Source organism: Scyliorhinus torazame, chromosome 6 (genome assembly GCF_047496885.1).
Source record: "Scyliorhinus torazame isolate Kashiwa2021f chromosome 6, sScyTor2.1, whole genome shotgun sequence".
Lineage (NCBI taxonomy): Eukaryota > Metazoa > Chordata > Chondrichthyes > Carcharhiniformes > Scyliorhinidae > Scyliorhinus > Scyliorhinus torazame.
In genome coordinates this window covers 143,346,786-143,366,705 of record NC_092712.1, presented here as the reverse complement: position 1 = coordinate 143,366,705, position 19,920 = coordinate 143,346,786, and the positions used below count along the sequence as shown (strand labels likewise).

The following is a 19,920-nucleotide window of genomic DNA, read 5'->3' as shown; positions in this document are numbered from 1 at the left end:
CTCAAAATCAACAGTATGTGGTGCCCATACATCTGGATTTAAGGTCAAAAAGTTTGGAGTGTCTCCTGTCTCATTTAGTTTTGTCATGCAACTCATAGTAGCAAGTGCCACGGTAGCCTTCTCTTGAACAGAAGGTCAGAAGTGGGGATGTTTGCTGATGGTTGCACAACATTCAGCACCATTGGCAACTCCTCTGATACTGAAGCAGTCCATATCCATATGCAGTAAAACTGGGACAAAATTCAGGCTAGGGCTGATAAGTGACAGCAACATTCATGCCACACAAGTGCTGGGCAAAGCCCATCAAAAGAGAATCTAACCTTCTCCCCACAACATTTAATGGCATCACATCTCCAATCATTATCATCCTGGCATTACCAATGCACAGAAACATAACTGAATCAGTCATTTAACTACTGTGGTGACAAGAGCAAGTCAGAGGTTTGGTAGTCTATGGAAATTAACTCATCTCTTGACTCCCCAAAGCCTGCCCACCATCTATAAAGCACAGGTCAGGAGTGTGACGGAATACCTTCTACTTTCCTATATGAGGAAATATTCAAGATGCTCAACACCATCCAAGAACAAAGCAGCCCACTTGATTGGCCTCAGGATCAGGGTGGCCTGGCTCTGACCACCATTACCGCAGTCTGTCTTTTAATCATCTATTACCTTAAAAGTTTACTCCCTTCACCAATGGAGGACAGTGGGAGAAGAACGTACCATTTACAAGACGCACTGCAGCAACTTGCCAAGGTTCCTTCAACGACACCATTTAAACCTATGACTTTTACCACCTGGAAAAACAAGGTCAGCAGATGCATGGGAACACCACCAACTGCCGGTTTCCTTCCAGGTCACACAGCATCCTGACTTGGAACTATATTGCCATTCCTTCACTGACGCTGAGTCAAAGTTCTGGCAATCCCTCCCTAACATTACTCTCAGAGCATCTACACCACATGAACTGCAGCAGTTCAAGTAGGCAGTTCACCACCACTTTCTCAAGGGCAATTAGGGATCGGCAATAAATGCTGGCCTTGGCAGTATCACTCACAACCCAATAATGGGAAAAGCAAGCATTCGTGTCACAGGCAACTAGCTTGTTTCTTAATTATGATTCAGTCACAATAACTGCCCAGTTTGCAGTTTTCATTGCAGAGGTTAATATATGCAAAAAGTAACAGTGATGAGGGAGAAGATCAGTTGAGGATTCTTATTATCAGGGGACAAGGAACATGGGGCCGGCAGGAGTTGGTGCATGCGCAGGAGCACCAGCGTGTTCCCAGTGGGTTTCTTCTTGGCCGGCGCGGAGGGAAAGAGTGCCCCCACGGCACAAACCCCCCCCCCCACAGATCGGTGATCCCCCTCGGGGGCTCGGCAGGCTGCCCGCAGAGCCCCCAACTGGTGTGGCGCGATTCCTGCCCACGCCAAAAATCCGGCGCCGGAGAATTTGGCAGCCGACGTCGGAGCGGGATTCACGCCCCCACCCCCCCAGCCGATTCTCCGGCCCGGCAGAGGGTCGGAGAATCCCGCCCATGGTGTATGAAGTGGGATAGGGAGTGTTATTCTGTCTAAAATGGTATCCCATATTAGGTCCTGTCCAGTATCCGGCAAATTGTTTTGCAGGGCAGCCTCCTGTGCTTTTAGGTCCTTCTCAAGGTTGCTGTTAAAGTAGGTCCTCCAAATGAATGTATTTTTATAGTGATGTACAACATGCATCAAATAGCTTTGTCTTGGATATTTTGACTGATTGGTGCTTGAGCATGCCCATGTTGTATCTAAGCACCAGAAGTACTGGGCAAAATTCTCCATCTTGCGACGCCGCAAACTGCAATCAGGTGGAGAATCGAGCATCCCACCTAAATTGAGGTCCATGCTTGGCACCGATTTGGACACCCTACTCCAGTCCCTCGCTGGTGGCGAGAATGAACTTTGCACCCCACGCCAGCATGCAAAACCGGCATTTACATGCATGTAAATGTGATTAGCGGGTTGGACACAGTGTGCTCCACCCTTCCGCAATGCTCCTCTCAGGTGGAAGTCTCGCGGGGCGTGAATTACAACAAGTATTTACAAACGTGGACTGACGGGGGAGCGAGAAGCCAGACAAATATTGAAAAACGGTTGAAAACTGTCAGGATTGCTGGGCGTTGGCTGCCCATGCCAGGGACAGTAGCAGGTAGTGACTTGGTGCCAAGTCCGTGGATTTGGGGTGTCCGCCTCAGGATCAGGGTGGCCTGGCTCTGACCACCATTACCGCAGTCTGTCTTTTAAATGTGCCCTTTGGTACTCTTTACAGGCTCCTGATTGCTCACACTGCTGAGTGCTGCCTCTGTGCTTTGAATCCTCAGAAGGCCTCTGATCATCTGGGAGTCCACCGACGCCGTCCCACTGGACACTTTCATACCCCAGTTGTATTAAGGGCCAAGCTCAATCAGGAGCCAACCAGTGTTGGAAATCTCAGAAGCACTGCCCCATTAAAGAGGAAGCAGGAGATCAGCACAGCTCACCCAAACCAGAGGACACCTGCACCACAACCGACGGAACACTCCATGCTTCTCGGCCCCTTTCACCAGCTTTCTCCTCCTAGTGAGACTCCCAGGCAGTGTTCAGGAGGGCAGGCTTGATTCTGCAGCCCACGCTGGGGGAGAGGGTGTCTATTCGCTCCTCACTGGCATGGAGCTGTGGGTCCAGCTCGGATTCCCGACCTCAGGTGGGCAAGTTTTCTCTGAGTCACCTTTGTGGCTGCAGCGAGTATGTGGTAAGTAGAGCGCTTAAAAACAGCTCCAGCTGCCATGCTCTTTGGTGCTAACTCCAGTTCCAGCATTTATAACGGGAATTACTCGGAATGCGTACCAGCAGAGTGCTGGTCTATTAGCATGTCCTGAATTGCTCCAGAAATAGCACCCCCAATGGGAATGCGAACTGCACACAATTCAGTCCCAGCGTCGAACGGAGAATTTTGCCCATTGTTTCACAACATGAATTACAGTTTTATGATGCCCCTGCCTTTGTGTGCACAGATGCTAAAGAAAAATAAGAAAATAGATGATTGGGTATTTTGGTCGTGCAGGGATCGGTCCTCTCCTATTTGAAACCAAGAGTGATGAATGGAAGATAGGTTTAAAACCAAGAAATTAGAAGTGTTTTCTCAAAATTTTGTTTGTGACCTGCATGATGTGGTATAAATAGTTTTGCACAAGTTACACACTAATTAAGTGGAAGCCCTAATGGTTCATAAAAGCGCACACCTTTTCAATTACGGAATGTACTTTGGAAAATCCTACTCTGCAGCTGAACCTGATCAATTAAGTATGGTGCTGCTCCTGAAGGTCCAGGGATGGCAGGGATGAGTTGGGGGAACTGGATGCAATTGTATGCACTTCATTACAAGGCATATGTTATCTATTTTATGCAAGAAGGTAATGCTGACATATAGATGTTATTTATCTCAGAGATTATCTTCCTACCCCTGGCCATGGTCCTGTCAGCCCACCCATCCCTCTCCCCAACTCCAGAAAAAGCAAGCTGACCTGTTACAATTATGTACCGAGTGAATCCAAGGAGCTTGCCTGGCTTGGTGGGATATCCACATGCTCTTGTGGATTCCTGCAATCACTTAGCAAACAAGTAGCTATTACGATATCAAGTTTCTTTTCAGGCTCAGGAAAGGGAACACACAGTTCAGAGTAACTACCCTGGTTCTACATCCCATGGCTGTGCTTTATATTGTATAGAGTAGATCTGAGGCTGTTTCATCCCCTATTTTCCTGGGGGCTTTGACCAAACTTAGGCTTGACATACATAGAATTTTGGCACTAAGTTTCTTTTGAAGTTTCTCAATTTCCCCTCATTCATTTTGCCTTGCATGTAGATCATATGATGTCCAGGAGTTGGGAGTAACCTGCTCCGTGACCTGCAGCAATGCTCGTCTGAAATTGGCTATTGGGAAATGGATGAAAGGAAAGTGGGGCATTCTGATATTGGTTAACATTCCCCAACTATTCACCCTTCTCTGTGGGGACCAGCTAACCATCAGGCAGGTAACCATTATCGCATGAAAACTTAATTGAGGGGAGAAAAAGAAGAGTGAAATAATTATGAACATGTATTCTAATATATAAAAAACAAAATGTGTAATTGTTAAAGAAATCTTACCTTTCTTAGGCTTGATGCACCGGTGCCAGACTGAATGGCTTCCAATAATGCAGATCGAGCCTCTTCTAAATTTGCAACAGGTTTGGTAGTAAACTTCTCAGTTTTTGGAAAATCTGGAGGAGCAGGAGGAAGAACACTGGAAGATGCTGTAGCTGGTTGTCTAGTTTGACAGAATTCTCTTGTAACATCATGTTGTTCTTTCGATATTGTGGAAGTTGTCTGTAAAAATAGTTAATAGTTCTTTTTACCAAAATTATGCAGCAACTCGCTTGATAATTATTAATGAAAAAAAAAGTTGCAGTGATCGGAACGTAGTCCAATCACTTGGAACCAGATACGGAGTCTGCTCCGAATGGCGCGAAGCCCCTGGGGACTATAGAGTCCCCAAGTTCAATTCGCTCTTCTTGGCAGGGTCACTCAGCAACGCGAACCAACCCTTGACAGTGAACTGCCTAGCTGCTGCATCAACCAAGTGAGTCTCCAGTCAACGCACGCTACGAGACAGGCGCTCCTAGCTACCAGTCTAAACCAGCTTTGAATCCTACAGACTCGGAACCTGAACGAAAGGCCATTTGTTCCCCTGACCTGGTGGGCCAGTTCCAAGCTAAGTATAGGCTTATAGTGTTCGAGATAGTCTAGCAAGTAGAGTTTTCTGCATGAGTAGTTATTGACTGTGTATAATAAATGTGCATTAATTTGAATCTTACTAATTGGTGTATTGAGTTATTGATCAGCACTTCAACTTGAACCTTGTGGTGGTATCATAAAGATACCTGGCGACTCTGGAGCAAAGGTTATTGAAACAGAGCAAATTAAGTAAAGACACAACGGGCAAAGAATTAAGAGCCAACCAAAGTCAGCAACAACCCCCAATGAACCCTCCAAATAGGGAGACCCCCATAGGGACCCCCTAATTAAAGGAATCCCTCACATAGGCCCCCGAAATATGGAGATACCCACAGAGACCTCCTAAATAGGAAGATGCCCACACAGGGACCCCCAAACTAAAGGGACCCCCAAAATCAAAGAGAATTGAGTGCATTCCACATTGTAGTGATTTTGAAGTGCTGAGCTGGAAATTGACGGCTCTTAACTCTCTTTGATGTGGTTGATGTTTGTAAACATTGTAGTTACAGCACTTAAAGTGAAGAAGATGAATGAAGCAAGGCTAACAGCTGTTTTGTGGAAGCTGGCAATCACAGCCCACTACCAGAAATTAATGAATGGGTTGCTGCTAAAGGATCGGAACGGTTTAAACACAGGTCACAGCTCTTCTCTTTCCAGGAATGGTCACATGGTGCTTCCAGGTCAGTGTTACAACCGTATTATTTTTTAACTGCCCCTTTCTGGACTGCACTCCAGCTTCCAGACAGAGGTCTCTTTTCTAGGGGGGGGGGTCCCTTTAGTTAGGGGTCCCTGTGGAGGTGCCTTTAGTTAGGGTGTTCCTGGTGTTGTCTCCCATTTTAGGGGGTCTCGTTGGGGGGGGGGGGGGGGGTTGGCCCTCGGGTGGGCTTTGGAGGCAACCCCCTTAAGGAGTTACCCCCTTGGCCCACCGTGAGGTCCACCACATCTGGTTCACACTTTGGTGGTAACTGTCGTATTCTCGGCCCAGAGAATCGCGAGGGCCTGGAGATTCTGGTGCTGGACCCACTAAGTGGATGCAACTTGGTCATTTGGACCCATTTGCATCTGTTAGCATTCCCCTGCTGGCGCACAGGAGAGAACCTCGATCCCGCAGGGGGCCAGAGAATAGTGGTCAGCTCGGTGCCCAGCGCGAACTTCGATTTCGGCTGGACACCTAATTCTCCGACCGATCGCAATCCGCATTGTTGGCATCACAGGGGAGGGAGCATCCAGCCCACCAACATGAAACGAATGGTGTATATTTTTAACTTTATGGTGTGTAATAATTTATATTTAAAATACAATATAATCTTACTGAAGGTCTCTGCTTCAAAAAAATTATAGATCTGCTCAGTACATCACAAAATTTAAAATCCTGCATTGGCCACAATTTGCTTGTCCAACGTCTTTCAGAGGCTGGTCTAACTGATATACTCATAGTCCTCTAGAATGTGGCACAGTACCACATAGATTCTAGGAACCACGACAGGTCATTGAGTGTACACCTGCAATTAGCTTATGTACCAAATTGAAAATGTGTCTGTTTCAAGTTTGGTTACTCCATGGGCATCTGAATATCTTGCATTTAGGAATGTGGTTGTACTGTCCGAGATCTAATTACGCCAGTGCAATCACATGGGTTTAACACCAGGATCTCCCATGATCTGAGCCGGACAATGTGTCTTTTATCTGTGTCCATGAGCCCTTCTCCTAACCTTTTCAAGGTGGCCTAAACCACTTGGGTGAGAAAAGGTTAGAAACAAATTATGAAGCTGCTTTATTTCGTACAGAAAATGGGTATGTAGAACACTTAAAGCAAATTCTACTTCCTTACCTCAAACGTAATTCACGCCTCAAACTGTGGGAGGAAATTAACTTCAGCTTCACTCTTTTTGTGACGTGATTTTAACCGCAAGAGGTGACCATTTGTATTTTAACATCCAGTTCTAGGCCAAGATCTGTGTATCATAGTCTTTGCTTAGAATCTGACCGCCCCTCAAACATGGGTTTCTGTTGCCGTTAATTTTGAGAGTTCTTGGGCTCTGCAGCCCTGCCACATCCAGTTGTAAATGTTGGTGGGAAATCAACCACCAACAAGAGGACGAAGCTCCAAATAACATCCCCATTCTCAATAGTGGCAGAACCAAGCATGTGAATGAAAAAGACAAGACTCCAGTATTTGCATCATCAGCCAGAAATGCCAAATTAATGATCTACCCCAGGCAAACCCACAGGCCCACATAATCATAGATACGGGTCTTCATACAGTTCAATTCACCCACATGGTATCAAGAAATGGCTGAAGGCATTGGACACAGTAAATGGTACTACTCCTGATAACATCTCAGCGATAGTACATAAGACTTTCCCAACAGGAAAGATAAATCAACCGTGGCTAACAAAATAAGTTAAAAATTGCGTTAAGATCAAAACATTGTGGGCAGCACGGTAGCATAGTGGTTAGCACTATGACTTCACAGTGCCAGGGTCTCAGGTTCGATTCCCGGCTTGGGTCACTGTCTGTGTGGAGTCTCCACGTTCTCTCCGTGTCTGCATGGGTTTCCTCCCATTGTGTACCCGAACAGGTGCTGGAATGTGGCGACCAGGGGATTTTCACAGTAACTTCATTGCAGTGTTAATGTATGCCTACTTGTGACAATAAAGATTATTAAGAATATTAGGAAAGTGGCTTATAAGGTTGCCAAAAAGTGGTAAGCCTAAGGATTGGGAGCAACTTAGAATCCAGCAAACGAGGACCAAGAAATTGATAAATAAAGCAAAAAGAGAATATGAATGCAAGCTAGCAAGAACCATAAAGGCGGACTCCAAAAGCTTATTTACATATGTGAAAAGTTGCGGGGAAAAGATGGCGTAGTGATATTGGCAGGAGACTAGTAATCCAGAGACCCAGCGTAATCCTCTGGGTACATGAGTTAAAATTTTACCACCAAAGCAGGTGTTAAAAGTTACATTTCTGGAATTTAATAAAATCTAGATTTCAATAAAAATCTGTCATTAAAACTCATCTGGTTACGAATAGAAATGGCCTACATGCAGTTGACTCTCTAAATGGCCGAGCAAGTCACTCAGTTCAAGGGCAATAAATGCTGACGCAATCATTCATCCCATGAACGAAGAAAAGAAAAAGATTAGCAAAGATAAATGTGGGTCCATTACAGGTGGAGGCAGGAGAATTCATAATGAATAATAATAATAATCGCTTATTGTCACAAGTAGGCTTCAATGAAGTTACTGTGAAAAGCCCCGAGTCGCCACATTCCTGCGCCTGTTCAGAGAGGCCGGTACAGGAATTGAACCCGTGCTGCTGGCCTTGTTCTGCATTACAAGCCAGCTGCTGAGCCCACTGTGCTAAACCAGCTCCTATAGAGAAATGGAGGAGGAACTGATTACTTTGTGTCTGACTTCATAGAATTGTTAAAGTGCAGAAAGAGGCCACTTGGCCCAGCATGTCTGTACCTGCCCTTGGAATGAGGAATCACCCAGTAATATTCCCCATTCTCCCAATAACTTGACACATTCTTCCTTTTCAGATAACAGTCAAATTCCCTTTTGAATGCTTCAACTGAATTTACTTCCATCACACTCTTAGGCAGAGCATTCCAAACCCTAACCACTCACTGTGTAAAAATATTTTTCTTAGATCATTTTGGCTTCTTTTATCAATTACTTTCTATATGTACCTTCTTGTTCTCGATGTTTTCACAAATGGGACCAGTTTCTCCCTTTCTACTCTGTCTAGATCCCTCATAGTCTCACAGCGCCCGGGAGCAGGGTTCAATTCCAGCCTTGGGTGACTCCATGGACTTTGCTCGTTTTCCCCATGTCTGCGTGGGTTTCCTCCGAGTGCTCTGGTTTCCTCCCACAGTCCAAAGATGTGCAGATTAGGTGGGGTTATGGGGATTGAGAGGGGCTGTGGGCCTAGGTAGGGTGTTCTTTCAGAGAGTCAGTGTAGACTCAATGGGCCAAATGGCCTCCTTCTGCACTGTCGGGATTCTATAATTTTGGGTACCTCTGTCAAATCTCCAGTCTCGAAGGCAAACAGTCCTAGCTTCCACAATTTATCTTCCACAATTTATCTTCATAACTGAAGTTACTCACCCCTGGAACCATTCTCATGAACCTATTCCGCATATTCTCTAATGCCTTCACATCTTTCCTAAAGTGCGGTGCACACAACTGGATGCAATACTCCAGCTCAGGCCAAACTAGTGACTTATACAAATTCAACATAACCATCTTGCTCTTGTACCCTAACTTTGTACATCACGGAGGAAGATATAGAAAATCTCTCAGAATATTAGGAAACCAAGGGACTTATTAAAATGAGGAACTGAAAGAAATTAGTATTTATAAAGAGGTAGAGCTCAAAAAAAAAATTGGATTGAAGGTTGATCAATCCCCTGGAGATGAGCGACATCCCAGAGGTAGCAATGGATATAGTGAATGTATTGGTTGCTATTTATGAAAATTCTATATATTCTCGAAAGGTTCCTGAAAACTGGCAAGTAGCAAATGTAACCACACTACTTAAGACGGTAAGGAAGAAGATAACAGACAACCATAGCCCTTTTTTGTTTGATGCCAGTTAGGCAAATTGTTAGAATCTTTTATAATATATGTGACAACTGAACAGTTCGAAAATAATGATAGGATTGGCTGGAGTCAACGTGGATTTATGAGTCGGAAATCCAGTTGACAAAACTGTTCTGTGAAGATGTTACCTGTAGCATACAGTAGAACCAATGTATGGTCTATTTAATTTTTCAGAACATTTTTGAGAAGGTACCACACAAGAGATTAGTAAATAAAATTTGAGCACATCGATCAAGTAATGAAAGGATCATCAACACTGCTATTAAGTGGCACTTGCTTAGCAATAATCTGCTCACTGAGTCTCTGTTTAGCTTCCACCAGGGTAACTCAGCTCCAGACCTCATTACAGCCTTGCTTCAAACATGGACAAAAGAACATTTTTGTGGTGCAGTGGTTAGCACTGCTGCCTTATGGCTCCGAGGACCCAGGTTCGAACCCGGCCCCGGGTCATTGTCCGTGTGGAGTTTGTCCGTGTGGAGTTTGCACATTCTCCCAGTGTCTGCGTGGGTCTCGCCCCCACAACCCAAAAATGTGCAGGGTAGGTGGATTGGCCACGCTAAATTGCCTTTTAATTTGAAGAAATCAGGAGAGCTTAACTCCAGAGGTGCGGGGAGAGTGACTGCCTTTGATATCAGGGCCGCATTTGACTGAGTATAGCATCAAGGAGCCCGAACAAAACTGAAGTCAATGGGAATTAGGAAGAAAGCTCTGCACTGGCGAGAGTCATCCCTCGCACAAAGGAAGATTACTGTGTTTGTTGGAGGCCAGTCATCTCAATTGCAGCACGGTAGCATTGTGGATAGCACAATTGCTTCACAGCTCCAGGGTCCCAGGTTCGATTCCGGCTTGGGTCACTGACTGTGCGGAGTTTGCACATCCTCCCTGTGTGTGCGTGGGTTTCTTCCGGGTGCTCCGGTTTCCTCCCACAGTCCAAAGATGTGCAGGTTAGGTGGATTGGCCATGTTAAATTGCCCTTCGTGTCCAAAATTGCCCTTAATGCCGGGTGGGGTTACTGGGTTATGGGGATAGGGTGGCGGTGTTGACCTTGGGTAGGGTGCTCTTCTCCAAGAGCCGGTGCAGACTCGATGGGCCGAATGGCCTCCTTCTGCACTGTAAATTCTATGAAATTCCATGAACTCCAGGAAATCATTGCTGGAATTCCTCAGGGGAGCTTCCACTGCCCAACCATCTTCATCAATGACCTCTCTTTCATCATAAGGTCAGAAGTGGGGATATTCGCTGATGAATAGACAATGTTTCAGTACCATTTGCTATTCCTCAAATACTAAAGCAGTTCATATCAAAATGCAGCAGGCCCTGAACAATATCCAGGCTTGGGCTGACAAGTGACAGATAACATTCGTGCCACACAAGTGCCAGGCAATGCTTGTCATGATATGCAGACACACACATAATGATATACAGACAAGCAGCTAATGGACACAGAGAGCAGGACATGACCAATAAGCAGGCAGGACACTCAGGGGTGGGAACTGACTATAAAAGACACGAGGCACTCACACTCCACCTCTTTCCATTGATAAACATCTGGAGAGTCAGTCAAGGGTGTTGTTACAATCTCCACCCCCTGGTTCAGTCAGACAGAGTAACCACACTTAAGTTAGCAGAGAGTCGAACGCACAGAGAGCTGTGCTAACTGTGCCATTAGTTCAATAAACCTGATTGAACTAACTTCAAGGTCTGGCGTATCTTTTTGATCTATGCTGCATCCAGTTGCAGCCAGTGTTATACCAGTGTACCTAACACGACATGATACCAGGAGACTACTAATTTAGTAGCTGCAACATGATACCAGGCGATGGCCAGCAACTGTATCCCAGCACCATAGAGAAAATTCAGGCTCCTCACTAGCTCAGGACCTCCGGCAAACTCAGTGCCAACTGGCGGACATTCAAGCAAAAGTTTCTGTTGTACATCGCAGCCTCAGACCGCGAGGGTGCGTCTGATGCAAGAAAGATCGCGCTTCTCCTCTCAACAGCGGGTGATCAAGCCATCAAACTCTTCAACTCGTTTAACTTCACCAAAGGCCAGGACAAGACAAGGTTTCAGACCATCCTGGACTAGTTCGATAGTCACTGTGAAGTGGACACCAATGAAATCTTTGAGCGCTCCATATTCAAACAACGTTTTCAAGGTAAAGATGAATCTTTCAGTGCCTTCTTAACCAACTTCCGCCTGCTAGCGCTGTCCTGCAACTTTGGTGATATTGCTGACTCTATGATCAGAGACCAAATCGGGTTTGGAGTGCACTCTGATCCTCTGAGAGCGTAACTCTTAAAAATCAAGCATATGACCCTGCCAGTCGCGATTGAAACATGTACAGTGCATGAGCACGCAAAAAATCGGTATGCCCAGTACAAATCGGCTGAAAATGAGAAACTTGCCTCCCACGAGGCAGAGAGTGTGCAAGCCATCTCCTGGATGCAGCGCCTCAGCATTGAAGACAGCGGCCATTTCATGCGCTTTTCCCGGGGCCCCATGCATGCGCGATGCGAACGGGATAACGAAGTGGCCGACACCCATACTGCGTAGGTACAGATGGCTGTCGACCGCACTGCGCATGTGCGACGACGTACACCGCGTCACGACGCCGACGTCATGACGTGCCCGAACTGTGGCAACGCCCACTTAAAGGGACACGCGATGTTTAAACTGCGGGAAGCTTGGACACTGTGCAGCCTTGTGCTGGTCTGCACCACCAGTCAGAGGCCAGCGCTCCCAATTCCGACGACGGCACGTCCAGAATATGAAATTAAATGAAATGAAAATCGCTTATTGTCACAAGTAGGCTTCAAATGAAGTTACTGTGAAAAGCCCGTAGTCGCCACGTTCCGGCTGTTCGGGGAGGCTGTTACGGGAATCGAACCATGCTGCTGGCCTGCCTTGGTCTGCTTTCAAAGCCAGCGATTTAGCCCTGTGCTAAACAGCCCCTGTGCAACGACGATTACAGGATTCTGAATCTGGCAGTACAATGGATCCAGAGGACGAGTGCCTGGAGTCCGACTACCGAGTGAACATCATTACCACCCGTGAACATGCCACACCTAATCTCGCATTCAGTCCATCCTCGCTGTGGATTCGGAGGACGAATGGCGTGCGGTGATGCAGGTCAACCGCTGCTCCATCCAGTTCAAGCTGGACATAGGTGCCTCTGCCAACCTCCTCTCACAGGCAGACTTCAAACGCATCAAGAAGCCCCCCAAGGCCCTTCCAGCAGCCTGCCGGCTCCTGGACTATAATGGTAATGCCATCACAGCACTGGGGTCCTGACATCTACTCGTCTCCAACCAGTGTACCCATGCACGGCTAAGGTTTGAAATTGTCAAGCTGGACAGGACATCCCTACTGGGCGCGTATGCCTGCAATAAGCTAAACCTGGTGCAGCGTGTTTATTCAATGACATCCACCAACGTGGATCTTCAAGCTGGCATTGACGCCATCCTCGCTCAGTATCCAGATGTGGTTGATGGGATGGGCACTTTCCCATATCGGTACAAGATCCTACTGCGACCTGATGCCAAGCCAGTGGTCCAAGCACCACGCCGGCTCCCGGCTCTGCTGAAGGAGCGCCTGAAGGAACAGCTCAAGGAGCTCCAGCAGCAGGGGATCATTTCCAGGGTAACCAAACCGACTGACTGGGTCAGCTCGATGGTGATGGTTAAAAAACCCTCTGGAGACCTGCGCAGCTGCATTGATCCCAAGGATCTCAACCCGAAGCAGGAGGAACTCACCAATGAGATGGCACATGCACGGTTTTTCACGAAGTTCGATGCGTCACATGGATTCTGGCAAATCCAGCTGGATGAGTCCAGCAGAAGGCTCTGCACCTTCAACACACCGTTTGGCTGGTACTGCTATAACCGTATGCCGTTCGGCATCGTCTCGGCATCGGAGTTATTTAACCGCATCATGGAGCAGATGATGGAGGGCATCGAAGGGGTTCGTGTATATGTGGACTACGTCATCATATGGTCCATGACCCCTGAGGAGCATGTTTCCCGTCTCCAGCAGGTATTCCGCCGTGTCCACGCCAATGGCCTGAAGCTGAAAAGGGCCAAATGTTGCTTTGGCATGTCGACATTCAAGTTCCTAGGAGACCAGATCTCTCAGCAGGGCGTGTGCCCCGACACAGACAAAGTCAAGGCCATCACAGCCATGAAGGGCCTGGAAGACAAGAAGGCGGTATTGCGCTTCATGGGCAAGGTCAATTTTCTGGGCAAGTTCATCCCAAACATGGCTTCACACACCACGGCCCTACGAAACCTCGTGAAGAAGTCCACTGCCTTCGAGTGAAGGCGGCACATCAGGCAGAGTGGTTGGAGCTGAAAGCCAAGCTCACCACTGCACCCGTCTTGGCATTTTTCGACCCAGACAGGGAAACGAAAATCTCGACAGATGCGAGCTAGGATGGCATCAGTGCGGTCCTGCTGCAATGCGATGACACTTCATCCTGGGCACCGGCTGCCTACGCATCAAGGGCAATGACGCCCACCGAATAAAGGTATGCACAAATCGAGACGGAATGCCTGTGCCTTCTCACTGGTATTCTCAAGTTTCACGACTATGTCTACGGCCTGCCGACATTCACAGTCGAGACGGATCACAGGCCCCTGGTCCACATTATCCACAAGGATCTTAATGACATGACGCCTCGGTTGCAGCGCATCCTCCTCAAACTCAGAAGGTACGACTTTGACTTAGTATACACGCCTGGTAAGGAACTCATCATTGCCGATACACTGACCCGCTCCATCACCGTGCCTAGTGAACCACTGAGCGGCATCCGGCAAATTGAGTCACAGGTTGAGTCACAGGTGCAGCTGTGTGCTAGCTCCCTCACGGCATCTGATGAGAAGGTGATTCGTATCCGTGAGGAGGCAGCCAAAGACCCGCGCTTGCAGCATGTTATGCAACACCTAGCCAATGGCTGGCAAAAAGGGCAGTGCATTCAATTTTTCAATGTAAAGGACGACCTGACGTTGATTGATGGTCTCCTCCTCAAACTGGACCAGATTGTAATTGTACACAGTCTCCAGAGCTTGGTGCTCCGTCAAATCCATGAGGACCACCTGGGTGTGGAAAAGTGCAGACGCAGAGCCAGGCAGGCTGTCTACTGGCCCGGGATCAGCCAGGACATCACGAACGTGGTCCTTAACTGTGCGACCTGTCAACGCTTCCAGCCAGCGCAGAGTAAGGAGACACTTCAGCAGCATGAAATCGAAACCTCTCCGTGGTCCAAGGTTGGCATCGACCTCTTTCATGCAAATGGTCATGATTACATGTTAATCATTGATTACTTTTCCAATTACCCTGAAGTCGTCAAGCTCTCAGACCTCACATCTCGAACCGTCATCAAGGCCTTTAAGGAGATGTTCTCCAGGCATGGTATCCCACTCACTGTCGTAAGTGACAATGGCCAGTGCTTCAGCAGCCATGAATGGTCTCTGTTTGCCCAGTCATATCACTTCCAGCTCACACTATCTGCAGTCAAACGGGAAAGGGGTGCACATAGTGAAGCAGCTCATCTGCAAGGCCGCAAAATCTGCGTCTGACATTCACCTTACGCTGCTTGCATACAGGGCGACCCCACTGTCCACTGACATGTCTCCGGCTCAACTCCTGATGAACGACACTTCCAGCCATACACTTGCCAACCTGGATCACCTCCCGGTGCTGCAGAAGGTGCAGCAACTCCGAGACCGGCAAAAACAGGGCTATGATGCTCATGCCACTGATTTGCCCGTGTTATCCCCGTCAGACACTGTTCGGGTCAAGATCCCTGATGGAGCCTGGTCAGCTCCAGCTGTCGCTGTTCGACAGGCTGCCCCCCCGCTCGTATGTTTTGCGTCTGGCTGATGGTTCTGTTGTGCGACGAAACAGATGGGCACTGCACAAAGTTGCCTGGCCGCTACCACATTTTTCTCCGTTTCCTTCTGTTGCTTTGCCACCTCCTGATACCTTGACTCACGAGACCACCAGTCAGGCTTCAATCCCGCCCATCAATGTGCTGTTGTCCCCACCACTACCACTCCGGCGGTCGACCAGGATCAGACACAAGCCACAGAGACTGGACTTATGAACATTTGTTCTGTTTGCTATGTTCTGTGTTCTCGCATTAGACAGCTGTTTTCACATGTACATATGTTCACATCCACTGCATGTATATATGTTAATATTGGGCTATTCTATGTATGACATCCAAACATAAAAAAAAGGGGAGATGTCATGATATGCAGCCACACACATAATGATATACAGACAAGCAGCTAATGGACACAGAGAACAGGACATGACCAATAAGCAGGCAGGACACTCCGGGATGGGATCTGACTATAAAAGACACAAGGCACTCATACTCCGCCTCTTTCCACTGATGAACATCGAGAGAGTCAGTCAAGGGTGTTGTTACAATCTCACACCTCCACCACATGGCTAAGAGCTAGTCTGGTTCAGTCAGACAGAGTAACCAGACTTAAGTTAACAGAGTCGAACTCACGGAGAACTGTGCTGACTGTGCCATTAGTTCAATAAACCTGGTTGAATTAACTTCAAGGTCTGGAGTATCTTTTTGATCTATGCTGCATCCAGTTGCAGCCAGTGTTATACCAGTGTACCGAACACGACAATACCCATCTCCAACAAAAGATAATCTAACCATTACCCCATGAAATTCAATGGCATCACCATTGCTGAATCCACCATTATCAACATCCTGGGGTTACCATTGACCAGAAATTTAACAGGATTAGCCATATAAATACTGTGGCTGTAAGGGCAGGTCAGAGGCAAGAAAACCTGCGATGAGTAACTCACCGCCTGATTCCCAAAAGCCAGTCCAGCACCTACAACGCACAAGGAATGTGATGGAATACTCTCCCCTTGCCTGGATGAGTGGAGCTCCAAAAACATTCAATAAGTTTGACACCATTGAGCACAAAGCTGCCTGCTTGATTGCCACCCCTTCTGCAAACATTCATTCCTTCCACCATTGACGCACAATAGCAGCAGTGTGTACCATCTATAAGATGCACTGGAAGAACACACCATGGCTCCTTTGACAGAACCTGCTAAATCTATAACTGCTACCATCAGGAAGGACAAGGGCAGCAGACACATGGGAACACTGCCACCTGGAAGTTCTCCTCCAAGCCAATGACCATCTTGACTTGGGATATGTATCACCATTCCTTCACTGTCGCTGGGTTAAAATCCTGGAACTCCCTCCCAAATAGCACTGTGGATGCATCTACATCACATGGACTGCAGAGGTTCAAGAAGGTAGCTCACAACCACCTTTTCAAGGGCAATTATGGATGGGCAATGAATGTGGGTATAGCCAGCAAAGCCCATATCCCATGAATGAATGATAAAAATAATAAATAGTGAATGAGTGTAAAGTTATACACTTTGTTAGAAAAAAACAGAAAAGCAGAGTATTTCCTAAATGGTGAGAGGTTGAGAAGTGCTGATGTCCAAAGGGATCCAGGTGTCCTTGCTCACGAGTCACTAAAAGTTAGCATATAGGTGCATCAAATAACAAAGGTATGTTGGTCTTCATCACAAGTAGATTTGAGTACAGGAATAATGATGTCTTGCTGCAATTGTATAGAGCCTTGGTGTGACCTCACCTGGAGTACTGTACACAGTTTTGGTTTCCTTATCTAAGGAAGGATATGTTTCCTAAAGAGGGAGTGCAACGTGGTGCACCAGGCTAATCCCTGGGATGGTTGGATTGTTTTATGAGGAAGCTGTGTCTGTATACTCAAGTGTTTTGAAGAATGATAGATGATCTCATTGAAACTTACAAAATTCTTACAGGAAAAGGATGAGTATGACAGATGGGAAGTGTTAAGAAATTGGGAAGTGCAGATGTGCAAAGGGACCTGGGAAATCACTGAAAGCTGACATGCAGGTGCAAGCAATTGGGAAGATGAATGGTATGTTAGTCTTTATCACAAGAGGATTTCAGTGAAGTAGTCGTGAAGTCTTGTTCAATTATATAGGAACTTGGATAGACAGTGCCTGGAGTACAGTGTGTAATTTTGGTCGCCTTAACTTAGGGAGGATATTACTGCCATAGAGGGAGTGCAACAAAGGTTCACCAGATTTGTTCTCAGGATGACGAGATTGTCCTACAAAGAGGGATTGGTCAACCAGGCCTGTATACTCTAGAATCTCAAAGAATGACAGATGATCTAATTGAAACCGACAAAATACATAAGGGACAGACAGGGTAGAGTCAAGGAAGATGTTTCCCCTGGTTGGGGAGTCTAGAGCCAGGAACACAATTTCCAAATAAGGGGGAATTCATTTAGGACTGAGATTAGGATAATTATTTCTACTATGTGTTGGACTACCAATTACGACGAGACGAGAGTAGAGAGTAATCGAGGCTTTATTCAGCAGAGATGTGTGGCCTCCTGCAGCTGCTACCAGAATGGGAGCAGCTCGGTGTGCACACACATTTATACTCCGCCTACTGGGCGGAGCCAGCAGGCAGGGATCTACCCCCGTACCTGTAGTACAGGAGCCTTACCGTATTACCTCTAATAACAACTATTATACAATCAGTGGTGACTACCACATTCACCCCTGTTAAAAAGGAGTCGGGGGTGGTGGAAATTTTTAAAAAGTTTACGGTCTGGTGAAAATTTACAAATTCAGCCGGTCGGGTGCCTTTATCCTCCACTGTGAGCGCCTCGGTCCCGGTGGTGATGCAGGTGCCAATTTGGTCGCCTGTGACTCCGGGAGCGTGTTGTCCTCATCTTTATTCCCGGGTGGAACCAGTGGGAAGATGGATCGTCCTGGGGCGGGGGCTGTAGTGAGGTGCGCTGGGGGAGGGTGAGTGGCGCCGGGGCAATCGGAGGGGGGGGGGGGCGGTTGGGTGGTGATAGGCCATGGGTGGGGATCCAGCTGGTGCCAGGTCCCTGAGGGAGACTGTGTCATGGCGGCCGTCGGGTACGCCACGTAGGCGTACTGCGGGTTCGCATGAAGTAGATGTACCCTTTCGACCAACGGGTCCACCTTGTGGATCCACATGTGTTTGCAGAGGAGAATGGGTCCTGGAGCTGCCAGCCACGTTGGGAGCGAAACCCTGGAAGTGGATGTCCAAGGGAAGGCAAGGAGACGTTCATGGGGGGTTCATTAGTTGCCGTGCAGGGCAGTGATCGGATGGAGTGGAGCGCGTCGGGGAGGACCTCCTGCCAGCGGGAGGTTTTTAGACCACAGGGCCAGCAGGACGGCCTTCCAGACCGTCCTATTCTCCCTCTCCACCTGTCCGTTTCCCCGGGGGTTGTAGCTGGTCGGCCAGCTCGAGGCAATGCCTTTGCCGAGCAGGAACTGACGCAGCTCATCACTCATAAAGGAGGATCCCCGGTCGCTGTGGACGTAAGCGGGGAAACCAAACAGGGCGAAAAAGCTGTTGAGTGCTTTAATGACCGTGGCAGATGTCATATCGGGGCATGGGATGGCGAAGGGGAATCGGGAGTATTCATCAACCACGTTCAGGAAGTACGTGTTTCGGTCGGTGGAGGGGAGGGGCCCTTTGAAGTCCATGCTAAGGCGTTCAAAGGGGCGGGAGGTCTTCGCCAGATGCGCTCGGTCTGGCCGGTAGAAGTGCGGTTTGCACTCCGCGCAGACCTGGCAGTCTCTGGTGACAGCCCTGACCTCCGCAGTGGAGTAGGGCAGGTTGCGGGCCTTTATGAAGTGAAAGAACCGGGTGACCCCTGGGTGACAGAGGCCATCGTGTAGGGCCTGGAGTCGGTCCACTTATGCGCTGGTACATGTACCTCGGGATAGGGCATCGGGGGGCTCGTTGAGCTTCCCGGGGCGATACAAAATCTCGTAATTGTAGGTGGAGAGCTCGATCCTCCACCTTACGTTTTTATCATTTTTGATCTTGCCCCGCTGTGCATTATTAAACATGAAGGCAACCGACCTTTGGTCAGTGAGGAGAGTGAATCTCCTGCCGGCCAGGTAATGCCTCCAATGCCGCACAGCTTCCACGAAGGTTTGGGTCTCCTTTTTGACAGAGGAGTGCCGAAGTTTGGAGGCATGGAAGGTGCGGGAAAAGAATGCTACGGGTTTGCCTGCCTGGTTGAGGGTGGCAGCCAGAGCGACGTCCGATGCATCGCTCTCGACCTGAAAGGGGAGGGTCTCGTCGTCTGCGTGCATCGTGGCCTTGACGATGTCAGTCTTGATGCGGTTAAAGGCCTGGCGGGCCTCAACCGTCAGGGGAAAAACTGTGGAGTGGATGAGTGGGCGGGCCTTGTCCGCATAGTTAGGGACCCATTGGGCATAATAGGAGAAAACCCCCAGGCATCTTTTCAGGGCCTCGGGGCAGTGGGGAAGCGGGAGTTCCGTGAGGAGGCGCATGCGGTCGGGCCGGGCCCTCGAACTCCATTTTCCACAACATGGTCAAGGATGGCTAAGCGGTTGGTGTGGAACATGCACTTCTCCTTGTTGTACGTGAGGTTAAGGAATTTAGCGGTGTGGAGAAAT

At 48.0% G+C, this 19,920-nt stretch overlaps 1 protein-coding gene across 2 annotated transcripts in view; it reads right to left on the bottom strand.

Annotated features, from left to right (window-relative positions):
- Positions 1-19,920, bottom strand: part of cobl (cordon-bleu WH2 repeat protein) — a 685,350-nt gene that overhangs the window by 34,485 nt on the left and 630,945 nt on the right. For both annotated transcript variants that reach the window (XM_072508841.1, XM_072508842.1), the window contains exon 13: positions 4,162-4,380. In XM_072508841.1, the coding sequence (XP_072364942.1) occupies positions 4,162-4,380 (219 nt within the window). The remainder of the gene's footprint in view (positions 1-4,161; positions 4,381-19,920) is intronic.